Here is a 14,431-nt window from a genome sequence, read left to right as displayed (position 1 = left end):
TCTCCAATTTGTCAAGGTCATTTTGAGTTCTAATCCTGTCCTCTAAAGTGCTAGCAACCCCTCCCAGTTTGCTGGCATCTGCAAATTTTAAAAGCACACTCTTCATTCTGTTATCTAAGTTATTAATGAAAATTTTGTGGGTCCCCACTAGATACATCCTACCAGTTTGACAGTGGACCACTGACAACTACCATTCGAGTACGGCTTTTTGACCAGTTATGCACCCATCTTATAGTAATTTCATCTCGATCATATTTCCCTTGTTTGCTTTTGAGAATGTCTTGTGTGACTGTGACAGAAGCCTTACTAAAATCAAGATATATCACATCTGTTCCTTTGTTCCAAATTCCTGGGGCCATTTCTACATCATTTCTGCATAATTTCTATTAGGTGTAGCAGTATTATGGTTTATAACTTCTGTGGTCCAGCTGCTAGAGGACACACTGGTATAGATCTGACATATCCATTGATTAGAGAGCAGGAGCATAAATTCACACAAGTCAGTATATTACAAAAACCCTCCCTTTTAAAAAAAAAAAAAAGAAGTGAATGGGTTTTGCTCAAATTAATGTTTGGACAGCCTTGCTCTTTAGAAACCCATCATCTAAGACCTAAATAAGTGGTATCAAATTGAAGACTATAAAGTTTTGCAGCTCATTGTTCTTGTGATTTTCTTTTAAACACTTCAATTTTTTAAAATTAATTTTTACTAAATCCCGTTGGGCAAATGTTCAGCAGGCCTCCTTAATGTCACCCACAAAAATGTCTAGGCATATCCTTGTTGAACATGAGAAATCTGAATTACTCCACACCTAATGGGTAATTCCACATTGCAAAAACTGACTTGCACATGCCACTGTGGGTTGTGCAACTGCATAATATGCACGTGCCCTTAAAACAAATTGACTGAAAACATGTTGCAGTTTTAGTAGAAATTAAATGGTGGATCATTTTCTCACCACAGCAAAGAATTGTAGATCCATAACAAAATATTGCGTGTATTCTGTTGCAGGTCCAATTGTGGATATGAGTGATGTCGTTTCTGTTGAACTGTGGAAAACCTCTGCTGGCTTAGGGTTCAGCCTTGATGGTGGAAAAGCCTCAATTTCTGGAGACAGACCTTTGCTTGTAAAAAGAATATTTAAAGGTATCTGGAAAATATATTTACGTGGCTATAATCCCATTTTCTTTTATTACACACTGTTCAGACTTTGTTGAATTGGATAATGATGGAGCTAAGTTATTTTCTAATGCATTCTATACCTCTTAATAACTAAAGGCCTATTCTTAAAAACACTGATCGTGGTTGTAAGTGCCACACCTGCTGACAAGTGTTCGTAGGATTAATGTGGACAGATTGAATAAGTGTGCTGTGATTATGTGCTGGGCTTACCCATTACTGTAAATATTGAACTGCAGCCAGCAACATCATTTCATGTAGCATTACAACAGTATTCTATAAAAAGCTAGCATTTCTCCTCTTGTCTCCCATTCCTGTGAAAAGCAAAGCTGATACTTACGGTGAAGGAGAGCGCAGTGAAACCATGGTTCTGTGTTCTTCCCAAATACTACTACTCCTGCTCTGACCTTTTACCTCTTTCTCTTTTTTCATTTTTGTTGAGCTTTCCTCTGAAGTTCTTTATCTACAATATGGTGTTAATTTTCTGCTTCAGGTGCTCTTAGCACAGTGATCAGCCTTCTCCCAGGAGTACAATATACTGTGCATGTGCATTGGAAAGCTGCCATTCTTGGATGCTCTGCCTGTCAACCAGATGGTTAAACTTAAATGTGTTGCATGCAGAGTGGAAACCAATGCCCAGTACTTTTCACATGGTTTAGTCCTGGCTCTTATGGATACAATCATGTGAAAAGCCGAGTGCCTTCTGCAAGGAACTGAGCCTCTTTAGCTCCCATTGACTTCGGTGGGATCCAAGGGTGCTCAGCATCTTGCAGGATCAGGCCCCATGTTCCTATTCTCTTATAAAGGAAAAGAGTCAAAATGAAATCTATATGGCCTAGCAACAAATCAGTTTCACTTTTTAACATTTAATATTTAAACATTTATTTTGTGGGGGAGGGTCACTTTTAATTTTGTATAATAATCATTGTGTGATTATTTGGAACACTCCCATTTATGTCCTTAATTACAACTCCTACGGGTGTTTCTTGATACATGATGATACAGCTACGTTATCATCATAGAGAAAATACACTTTCATCACTAACATATGGTTTCTAACTGGGCAGGAAGTTTACCTCTGTCTATATCCTAACCCTTGTTTGTCCCCTCACTGTTACTAATGATTTCACAGTCCATTGTTTTATCCTCTGGAGAATAAAACGCCATTTGAGGTTCATACCTGGGCGAAAAATGGCCTGTTACATTTTCTGTGGAAATAACTATTTTTGTCTATGTGAACATGCACATTTATTTAATTCAACAGGTTTTCTTACAAAATATTAGAGCCAATATACAGCAGTTTTGATGCCCCCATATTGCTTAGTTAATCTTAGCAGAAGCTTTGTTTGACACAACATCTCAAACAACCGGAATTTAACATTATCTCAGCTACGTTAACACTTTACTGTTACTGTGTGCACTATGTTGGAATAAATTGTTAGTGCTGCGTCTCAGGGATTAATAATACAATTGGCATTGTTAGAAGAATCATTTATTTCCCATTTGCCACAGTGGAAAGGAATCCCTTTGTTTTTATATTGACTGTAACTTATTTGCTTATAGGTGGCGCTGCTGAACAAGCTGGAAAAATAGAAGCTGGAGATGAAATTGTTGCCATTAATGGAAAATCATTACTTGGTCTCATGCACTATGATGCCTGGAACATCATTAAATCTGTCCCAGAGGGACCAGTTCAGTTGCTGATCAGAAAGCACAGAACTTCAGTATGACAGAAGCACTGTTTGTAGCTATACTTGTTTAAGGCAACGTGTTCATTAGAAATAGTCCTTTCAAAACAGACTACAAGCTGTCCTTACATTTTTGAAGCTTTGTAGAAGTGACTTAATGCTCTGTAGCGGCATGCTAAAAGAATCAGAAGAGCACTGTGATATGCAAACAAGGACCATGTCGGTTTCATGCAGTGTGTTTATAAACTTTATTTTCCCAGGATGTAAGAAGCCAAACAGTAAGAGGACTTTTGTGTCAGGTGGTATTTTAATGGAACTTCAAAACCTTTTAGCAGATTCTGTTTGAAATGTTTTGCCTGTTCCCAATATTTTTAGTATTTGGAAATTGGGAGCATAACTCATTTGTTGCTATCCTGTTCATGAGAATGGGTTTTTTTGACTGTATACTGTATCACTTAGCTATAACTTGACTTCAACACACTGACTTGGGGTCCAGTCTGTATTTGTTATAAAAGGAGAATGTCTGGAACAATCTCACTTTATTCTTCTAAGTGCAGTTTTGCTAAAAAAGCATGACAAAAAGAAGTATAATTTTGCACAGCTTTGTAAATCTAAACCACAAACATTTTCTCCTGAAGCTCAGAATCATCTAGAAAACTATGAACTGAACACACAACTCTGTTAAATCAGCTCTCAGTGACATCTCATTAAATCTGAACATCGCACCATATTAATGCATTAGAAGTCTGTGTGCAGACCTTCGTTTAGGGAAAGAAAATCTGTTGCAAATGTTGGATGACTATCTGCAGAGGACTGGAAGGATGGTAGCAGTTTGGGTATCACTTATGGGTATAATTAAGACTAGAGTGTAAAAATTGCAGTCTGAACTTTCTGACTTGGGTTCCTAACGTTAGACACCTGAATAAAAGTGGGCTGATTTTCAAAGATGCTGAGCACTCACAGTTCCCATTATCTTCAGTGGGGGCTCGGCACCTCTAAAGATCCACCCACTTTCATTTAGGTGACGAAAAGAGGATTACTGTTGCCTAAGTTTAAAAACTCAAGTTTGAACATTTGAGTCAAAATATCTAGATTTTGCCCAGTTAGATTTGAACTGGCCACACTTGTGGTAGTGGTTATTAATCATTACTTTTCTTCTCAAATATTTATTTTAACATGCACGTGTGCCACCGTGCGTGTTGTAAATATGACTTGGATTGAGTGAGTAATGGACTGGTTGATGGTGATTCTGAATTATGCAATTGGCTTTATCTGCATAGATCATAACTCATTAGATGAAAAACCATATTGTAGAAACAGTTGAATGTCACCTGCACTTATCCTGGATTTTTCACCAATACTCAAAGCATGTATAGAGTTTATATATAACCTATAACAGGTTGTTTTCCGTGTATTATTTATAGTTTGCTGTTTGAGGAGAAGAAAGTATATGGTATGAGAGGTTAGAACAATTTATTTGCTTAAGTTTGAGATGACTGAATAACACACAAGTGACAAAGCGAAAAGGAACCATCATCCCTAACAGTGAGAACAAATTGTTTGGTCCAGTGTCCTCAAATTGTCATGGACCCAAAACCAGCCCTGACCAATAGAGGTGTTCCAAATCCAAACCTGGAGCCAGGTCAGCAACCTGCAAATGGCCCCAATATTTATAACGAGTGTTCGCTGGATATGTGGTGTTGAAAAGGTCTGGATGGGACCTTAATGTTGTAGCTTGAACCAATCTCTAGTTTATACCATATTCAAATCTATTTATTCAAATGATTTTTATGGTCAATAGCCTTTACTGAATGAAGCGTTTTCTTTTGGTAGTGTTTCTGGCTAGAATACAACTAGTGATGTGTGGAAGTGCATAGAGTTCCTTGTCGCATCCAGAGATTAGGTGTACAGAAAATTTGCACAACTGTTCTGTCTCTCTCTCTCTATATATATATATATGATTTTTTTTCAAGTCACATGAACATTAGATTGTCTATCTAGGGAGAGATACCAACAACATCTGGGTACTGAAAAGATGAATGCGGGGCTGAGTCTTTCAGGTGCTCCGCGCACAGAATTTCCAATGAAGCTAGTGGAAGTTCTGCATATGGAGTGGCTGCAGAATTGGATTCTCTTTGTCCCTGATCCTGCAATGAGCTCTGCCTTTGAATGCAACCTTGTTAGCTTTAGTGAGGCTTAATGTGGGCGCAGGATTCCAGCCCCATGGACCTCACTGTGGTATCAGGGCCCATGTTGGGAGGAAAAGATTAGCTGAAATTTATGCTGAAAACAGGGAGAAAATATGACAATTAAATTGTGATGCCTTTTTCAGGAATGATCAAAATCTGAAGTTAGACAAACAGTACGTATAATAGATACATAAATATGCATGTAGAGTTTAATGCAATATAGTGAATACACACACACACACACACACACACACACACATACACACAGTACAGGATTGACACTTTGCTATTTTAAAATGGTAAACCACAATTGTGTTTTGAAAAACGGCATTTGTTTCCAGTCCAGCATTAGAACTTTACTAAATTCTGAACCAAGAAGCGTACAGATCCCTCACTTTAGTGTGAACTCAAAGAATAAGCTTTTTATCTTGTACGTTAAGCTTACTGAATTTGAGGTGTGTCTTGAAAATGATATATAGTGAATAATATGATTTTCAGACACTTATTTGCAGGTACTATTCACTGTCTGAGAGTGATTTAGAAAGCTTTCATTTTTCCATTATCAAATACTCTCTTTTATTGTACATACACTTAGAAATATATATTGGGCAAATGCCAACATCAAAACTAGGTGGGTTTTTGTGTGTGTGATAAAATATGAAATGTAATTTAAAGGAATGATGAACTTAACATTTAAGTGCTATGGTTTATTAACATGTTCTGGGTATTATGATACAGTTCTACTAATGATATTTTTATGTTTGTTGTATAATTACTTTTTAACCCTGACATATTAAGCCATGTGATCATTCTTCTTGCCAAAGCCATGTTTTGTGATAGGAAACAGAAGATCTCTATTCATCCTACTAGGGTTAAAATTATTACAATAGTATTTTTCAGCAATTGTGTTGAGGTAACATTACTCAGCAATTTAAAAGTCCATGTTCTAGGAATCTGCTTTCAAAAAGGAAAGAGTGGAGAAAACAGTCACTTGTATTCAATCTTCACCTTGTGGAGGTAAAGTAAGAGTTGTACAACACATGATGCAAATGAAATCCTGCTGTGTCTGAATGCAGAGTGAGAGTCTATGGATTGGAAATGTGAAATTAATAGGTATGCAAAGAAAACTAACTAATAATCAGGCTAAGCAGATCATACAACATGTACCTATTACTGTTCTCTAGGAATAGATGACTCTACAGTACTCTTGAAATTTACTAGGGATGATTCTTTATTACACAGTAAACTATTACTTTTCTAGGGTCCTGAAGAAGCCAAAATGAGCCATGGAGGTTCCTTGAGCACCTTAGCTGGCACAGACACAAAGCCTCCTTCCTATCCTATACATCACTGAGCAAGGAAAGAATCTTAAGGTGCCAACAGCCTTACATTTTCTATGATGGATTCTGGTCTCACTTCTACCAGTATTAATTCAGAGTAACTTATTGGAAGTCAGGAGTTTTACACCAGTGTGAAAGCTGGTGTTAGAGCAGAATCAGTCGTGATGAGTCTCTCTCTAGCTGTAAGATAAAAGGATGGGGCCATAGGACTCAAAGAGACAATCCTTTTCTGTCCTGAACAATGATCAGGGAACCAACTCAGCATCTTTCAGCTGACCACTGATTTGTGAGGAATGATGCAGAAAGTTCCCCTGACCCAAGCAGATAACTTTTGGTTTTCATTGTTCGCTTCACTGATTGGAGGCCAGTCTCCAAGATGGTCCTTTTTCATACTAGGGATCATCACTCAATTCCCTAAGCATTTCAGGGCTATAGTATCTCTTTAGGGCCACACTACTGCAGGTAGAAAGATAAGTGTGTTACCAATCAGGACGTATATAGACATTAATTTGTCCCTGGCCCTAGACAGGTCTGCAGTTCTTCACCATGGACCTGGAGTGGAGGGAATGGCTTTCACAGCAGGGCAAACTTTCTTCTGGATAAGCTGACCTGTCACAGATCTAGCATTCACTGCCTTCCAAGGCTGGAGCAGCTCAGAAGGATGTGCATACTGGATATTGGGGAGGGGGTTGGGCTCTAGTATGATACTGGGCATACAATATCTTGCAGTCCTTATGCATGAAAACCTCTCACTGTCTTCTCTGTGAATTGTGTCTGTGTTAAGGACTAAAGGATTAAGCCTAAAGTTGGGAGGAGGCAGAATGGCTGGTTACTTTCATCCCAATCCTAACAAAACCCTTTTGAGGGTAATAAAGTATTAAGAATGTTTGTGTGACTGACATTTCCAATCAGCCCTCATTCAGAATTAGTCCTGATAACATTCTACAATCATTTTTCCCCCCCAAAAGCTGGATCAGTCATCCACAGCCAGGTGTTGGAATGTTTAGCTGCTTGTGCATTTAGGGTATGTAAATGTATACATGAAAATATTGATGAGGTTTAGAGTAGATCACGTGAGACATTGGAATCCCAGTCTAGGTAGGTTTTGTGTGTTCTGTTAAGATGATACACTTCTTGTATGATACTGTATATTGACACTTATTTATATAAATATTACTTCTTTTATTGAAACCCCTTTAAAATGCCTTGTATATTATAAAAAAGTGAGTGCAATAATATGAAATAGACTGTACATTTTCAAAAGTTGCTTTCTCTGTTCTGTAAATCTGCATCTCCATAAATATGGGGTTTTTTAGTGATTTTGAAAAATAAATATTACACTTAGTACTTCGCTAGTTATTCATTTCCACAGCAAAATAAGTGAGTAATGGTCTTTTCAGTTTGCTGTTTGAACCTCTGACCTAACCTCTGAGCTGTAGTCTGGGGGCCAGCAATGGAGGAAATCTAGCAATTGCTGAGGGAGCAGCAAGGACAAATGCAGAAGGCTTTGCAGACCTCCCAACAGTCCCCCCCATGCAGAGGAACAGTCTTTGCGCTTGCCTGGCAGGCTGAGCAGCAAAAGATCCTGCGGGAATTTAGAAGAGAGCAAGCCCAGGTTCAGTGCAACCCCTGCAAAGTTTGGTGAGTCCCGTGGCAGGAGGCAGAAACCGGGCACAAGACTCTGTAATATGGGATCTGCAGAAAACCCTGATGCGTTTCTAGTCACCTTTAAGAGCGTGGCAGCAGGAGCCAGTTGGAACGGACCCATGAGGGCCCTTTGGCTGGCACCCTATTTTACCAGGGAAGCACTTGCAGCATATTTGGCTCAGTGATGAGCAGGCGAGACGCTCTGATATGGTTCTGGCAGCCATCCTGGACCCAGGTGGGCCTGTCCATGGAAAAGTACCGTCAGAAATTTAGTACCACAGGATGGACTGGGGGGATTATGGCCTCGTGCATTTGCCCAGTAATTAACAAACTGGGCTGTGCATTGATTACAGCCAGATACAGAAACTGTGGGGGGAGATTATGGAGCCTGTGAATCTGGAACAGTTTCTACAGACTCTCCTTGAGTACGGCTCAGGTGACATCAGCCAGTCAATCTGGAGGCCACAGATAAACTGACCGAGGAGCTTGCTGAGGCAGACATTCCCAGAAAGGATCGCTGGCTTAAGGGACTACACCTGGGAAAGAGGTGGGAAAGGGCACTAAAGGAAGAGGGAGGAACCTGAGGAACTCCATAAGGGGCTCGGACCATAGTGTGTTTCCACCGTGGATGTGAAGGGCACACAAAAAGAGACTACTGCCTACACATGGAATGGAGCTTTGCAGAATTTTGCTGGGACGGGACTTCCAGGCCAAAAAAAGAGGAAGCTCCGACTGTCTAGATAATGGTAGGGAAGAGGCACCAGAAGCTTCTGGTGCACATGGCATCAGCCTGTTCATTAATCAGGTGGGAGCTAGCAAAGCACCGCCGTATACTACCCAGAGCTAGGGTCAAAACTGAATGTCGACGTGGGGACGAGAAATTCTTCCCTGTGGTAGAGGTGTCCCTGGGAGCAAGAGGTGGAAAGGTGTAGGGTTGGTGGATGGATTTCTCCACCCCCTTGTACTGGGCACAGATTGAGAGTCCTTCCCATTAAGGAAGCAAATGGGTGGACTATTGGGTGGAAAGAAAACCTGCAGGACAAGATGAGGTGGAAATAAGCAGAGGGGCTGGAGAAACCTAGACACGAGATTACAAGCCATAGAGAAAGGGAGGATAGAGAAGCCTCCCCTAGGGTGACCAGATGTCCCGATTTTATAGGGACAGTCCCGATATTTGGGGCTTTTTCTTATATAGATTCCTATTACCCCGGATTTTTCACACTTGCTGTCTGGTCACCCTAGCCTCCCCCGATACTAACTGGGAGGAGAACGAAAGTATAAGTGCAGGATTAAAGGGTAGAGATAATGAGTTAATCCATTGGGGTTGGATGATTATTCGAGCCAGTACCTCTAGTCATCCTGTTTCTCCCTCTCCCCTCCCCAAGAAGGCCTAATTGGTCAAGGGTGTGCCTGTGCCTCACAGACAGCTGTAGTGCACAGGAGCCAGCAAACAGAGCTGTACACGGGAGTTTGTAAGGGGAGTCTGTCTTGTGGTGCTTGTTTGGGATTTGGTTTTGCTGTGGGTGGTGGTGTTTTGGTGTGGTTTGTGTTTCCCAGATTAACAGGATTGAGGTGGGAAGGCTGTGACAGATACAGAGGCAGCAGTGGGAGTGACCCATGTCATGGAAGACACAATGAGGATGACTGGATGTGGAAGCTGCAGTATGTACATGATCCTGGAGGGGGCACCTGGTAAGAGTTTTGTCTGCATGAAATGCCATCTGATAGAGCTGATCAGAGGAAAAGATCCGAGGTTTGGAGATGCAGGTGGAAAGTCTGGTTGAGTTTAGGAAGGGGTTTGAGCAGATTATGGAGCAAAGACATGAGGTATCTGAAGGGAAAAGCTCAGACTTGCAGATGGAAGCAGGGCTGGGGAATTCTGAGGGGAGACTGGGTGAGGAAAGTGGTCAGTGGAAGCACGTGACTAAAAGAACCAGGCAGAGGAAAAGACGGGCTAGTGAAGGAGAAATAGAGCTCAAGAACAGGTTTGCAGAGTTGGAAAATGAAGAAGGGGCTCTGCAGATAGTCGCTGAAGGTGGAAGGGCAAGGAAGAAGAGAAGAGTGGCTAGTGCTATAGGAAAAGGGGAAGAGTCAATGGAGACTACACCAAATATGAGCCCCAGGAGGATACAGGATGGGTTGAAGAGGATTACAAGGGAGAATAGGAGTGGAAAGAACTTGCAGCCAGAGGGAACAGGGGATAGACTGGAGAATAGCACCGTCACCAGGAAAAGGCAGGTCTATGTGATTGGGGACTCTTTACTGAGAAGAATAGACAGGCCTGTAACCAGAGCTGATCCAGAGAATAAAAGGGTGTGCTGTCTTCCAGGTGCTAAGATACGGGATGTAGACCTGAGGTTGAAAAGGATCCTAAAGGGAGCAGGAAAGAATCCCCTAATTATCCTTCATCTGGGAACAAATGATACGGCTAGATTCTCGCTGGAAAGTATTACGGGAGACTATGCTAGGCTGGGGAAGATGCTTAAGGAAATCGAGGCTCAGGTAATCTTTAGTGGGATTCTGCCTGTTCCCAGAGAAGGGCAACAAAGGTGTGACAAGATTATGACTATCAACAGATGGCTTAGGCAGTGGTGCTATAAGGAGGGCTTTGGGACGTATGGCCACTGGGAGGCATTCATGGACAGAGGACAGTTCTCTTGGGATGGACTTCATCTGAGTAGGGAAGGAAATAGACTTCTAGGATGGAGGCTGGCACAATTGATTAAGAGAGTTTTAAACTAGGAATTTGGGGGAGATGGTTGGGAGATGTCCACGCCAGATTTTAGCATTGAGAGGGAAAAAAGAAAAGTAAGAAAGGATACAGCTGTGGGTAGGAGAATGTATATAAGGAGGAAGGGCAGTGTGGATACCAGTCTAATAGGTTATACTGGCTGTAGAATGACCATGCCTAATAGGGTACAGAATGTGAGCGAGGCCAAACAGCAAAAATTAAGATGTTTGTACACCAATGCGAGGAGCCTAGGTAACAAAATGGAGGAACTAGAGCTACTGGTGCAGGAAGTGAAACCAGATATTATAGGGATAACAGAAACATGGTGGAATAGTAGTCATGACTGGAGTATGGGTATTGAAGGGTATGTGCTGTTTAGGAAAGACAGAAATAAAGGTAAAGCTGGTGGAGTAGCATTGTATATCAATGATGAGGTAGAATGTAAAGAAATAAGAAGCGATGGAATGGATAAGACAGAGTCCATCTCGGCAAAAATCACATTGGGGAAGAAAACTATTAGAGCCTCCCCTGGGATAGTGCTTGGGGTGTGCTATAGACCGCCGGGATCTAATCTGGATATGGATAGAGCCCTCTTTAATGTTTTTAATGAAGTAAATACTAATGGAAACTGCGTGATCAAGGGGGACTTAACTTCCCAGATATAGACTGGAGGACGAGTGCTAGTAATAATAATAGGGCTCAGATTTTCCTAGATGCGATAGCTGATGGATTCCTTCAGCAAGTAGTTGCTGAACCGACTAGAGAGGATGCCATTTTAGATTTGGTTTTGGTGAGTAGTGAGGACCTCATAGAAAAAATGGTTGTAGGGGATAATCTTGGTCCAAGTGATCATGAGCTAATTCAGTTCAAATTGAACGGAAGGATTAACAAAAATAAATCTGCAACTAGGGTTTTTGATTTCAAAAGGGCTGACTTTCAAAAATTAAGGAAATTAGTTAGGGAAGTGGATTGGACTGAAGAATTTATGGATCTAAAGGTAGAAGAGGCCTGGGATTACTTTAAATCAAAGCTGCAGAAGCTATCGGAAGCCTGCATCCCAAGAAAGGGGAAAAAACTCATAGGCAGGAGTTGTAGACCAAGCTGGATGAGCAAGCATCTCAGAGAGGTGATTAAGATAAAGCAGAAAGCATATAGGGAGAGGAAGATGGGAGGGATCAGCAAGGAAAGCTACCTTACTGAGGTCAGAACATGTCGGGATAAAGTCAGGCTAAAAGACAGGCTAAAAGTCAAGTAGAGTTGGACCTTGCAAAGGGAATTAAAACCAATAGTAAAAGGTTCTATAGCGATCTTAGGGATAATGGTAGCATGACAAATGGGAATGAGGATATGGAGGTAGATATTACCATATCTGAGGTAGAAGCGAAACTCAAACAGCTTAATGGGGCTAAAGCGGGGGGCCCAGATAATCTTTATCCAAGAATATTAAAGGAATTGGCACATGAAATTGCAAGCCCATTAGCAAGAATTTGTAATGAATCTGTAAACTCAGGAGTTGTACTGTATGACTGGAGAATTGCTAACATAGTTCCTATTTTTAAGAAAGGGAAAAAAAGTGATCCGAGTAACTACAGGCCTGTTAGTTTGACATCTGTAGTATCCAAGGTCTTGGAAAAAATTTTGAAGGAGAAAGTAGTTAAGGACATTGAAGTCAATGGTAAATGGGACAAAATACAACATGGTTTTACAAAAGGTAGATCGTGCCAAACCAACCCGATCTCCTTCTTTGAGAAAGTAACAGATTTTTTAGACAAAGGAAACGCAGTGGATCTCATTTACCTAGATTTCAGTAAGGTGTTTGATACAGTGCCACATGGGGAATTATTAGTTAAATTGGAAAAGATGGGGATCAATATGAACATTGAAAGGTGGATAAGGAATTGGTTAAAGGGAAGACTACAACGGGTCCTACTGAAAGGTGAACTGTCAGGCTGGAGGGAGGTTACCAGTGGAGTTCCTCAAGGATCGGTTTTGGGACCAATCTTATTTAATCTTTTTATTACTGACCTTGGCACAAAAAGTGGGAGTGTGCTAATAAAGTTTGCGGATGATACAAAGCTGGGAGGTATTGCCAATTTAGAGAAGGACTGGGATATCCTACAGGAGGATCTGGATGACCTTGTAAACTGGAGTAATAGTAATAGGATGAAATTTAATAGTGAGAAGTGTAAGATCATGCATTTAGGGATTAATAACAAGAATTTTAGTTATAAGCTGGGGACGCATCAATTAGAAGTAATGGAGGAGGAGAAGGACCTTGGAGTATTGGTTGATCATAGGATGACTATGAGCCGCCAATGTGATATGGCTGTGAAAAAAGCTAATGCGGTCTTGGGATGCATCAGGAGAGGTATTTCCAGTAGAGATAAGGAGGTGTTAGTACTGTTATACAAGGCACTGGAGAGACCTCATCTGGAATACTGTGTGCAGTTCTGCCCTCCCATGTTTAAGAAGGATGAACTGAAACTGGAACAGGTACAGAGAAGGGCTACTAAGATGATCCGAGGAATGGAACACTTGTCTTATGAAAGGAGACTCAAGGAGCTTGGCTTGTTTAGCCTAACTAAAAGAAGGTTGAGGGGAGATATGATTGCTCTCTATAAATATATCAGAGGGATAAATACTGGAGAGGGAGAAGAATTATTTAAGCTCAGTACCAATGTGGACAAAAGAACAAATGGATATAAACTGGCCACCAGGAAGTTTAGACTTGAAATCAGACGAAGGTTTCTAACCATCAGAGGAGTGAAGTTTTGGAATAGCCTTCCAAGGGAAGCAGTGGGGGCAAAAAAATCTATCTGGCTTGAAGATTAAACTCGATAAGTTTATGGAGGAGATGGTATGATGGGATGGTTTTGGTAATTAATTGATCTTTAAATATTCATGGTAAATAGGCCTAATGGCCTGTGATGGGATGTTAGATGGGGTGGGATCTGAGTTACCCAGGAAAGAATTTTCTGCAGTATCTGGCTGGTGAATCTTGCCCATATGCTCAGGGTTTAGCTGATCGCCATATTTGGGGTCGGGAAGGAATTTTCCTCCAGGGCAGATTGGAAGAGGCCCTGGAGGTTTTTTGCCTTCCTCTGTAGCATTGGGCACGGGTCACTTGCTGGAGGATTCTCTGCTCCTTGAAGTCTTTAAACCACGATTTGAGGACTTCAATAGCTCAGACATAGGTGAGGTTTTTTGCAGGAGTGGGTGAGATTCTGGGGCCTGCGTTGTGCAGGAGGTCAGACTAGATGATCATAATGGTCCCTTCTGACCTTAGTATCTATGAATCTATGATTACCAGGCCAGTGGGTTAGGGAGTTAATGAGCTAGTTTGCCCATTAACAGGAGAGTGGTTTAAAAAGAGCACAGGAAGGTGGTGCTCAGGATGGAGGAGAGAGAGGTGAGGGCCAGGCCAGGGGAGCCTGACAAGCCGCCTTCTCTGAGTAGAGCCACCTCAGTCACTCTGCCCCCCATTTGGGAGAAGGGGCTAGAAAGCAGGATAATAGTGCAAAGCTGTGGAGGCATTGATATGTATTGGTGGAGGGATAGAGACATTGTAAATAAAGTACACGCTGGCGTTTACGTGCAACAGGGTGTCCTCGCAGTCTGTGTTCATGGAAGAAATACGGGTACAGCAGTCATGCCCT

General features: G+C 41.4%; 1 protein-coding gene across 1 annotated transcript in view; it reads left to right on the top strand.

Annotated features, from left to right (window-relative positions):
- The window catches only part of PDZD2 (PDZ domain containing 2), a 311,312-nt gene extending 303,613 nt beyond the window's left edge, over positions 1 to 7,699 (top strand). The window contains exons 25-26 of the mRNA XM_074952415.1: positions 1,013 to 1,147; positions 2,744 to 7,699. Coding sequence (XP_074808516.1) covers positions 1,013 to 1,147; positions 2,744 to 2,910 — 302 coding nt within the window. The 3' untranslated portion in view covers positions 2,911 to 7,699. The remainder of the gene's footprint in view (positions 1 to 1,012; positions 1,148 to 2,743) is intronic.
- Positions 7,700 to 14,431: the final 6,732 nt, after the last annotated feature.

Source organism: Natator depressus, chromosome 5 (assembly GCF_965152275.1).
Source record: "Natator depressus isolate rNatDep1 chromosome 5, rNatDep2.hap1, whole genome shotgun sequence".
NCBI classification, from domain to species: Eukaryota; Metazoa; Chordata; order Testudines; family Cheloniidae; genus Natator; species Natator depressus.
This window is presented reverse-complemented; position numbering and strand designations above follow the sequence as displayed.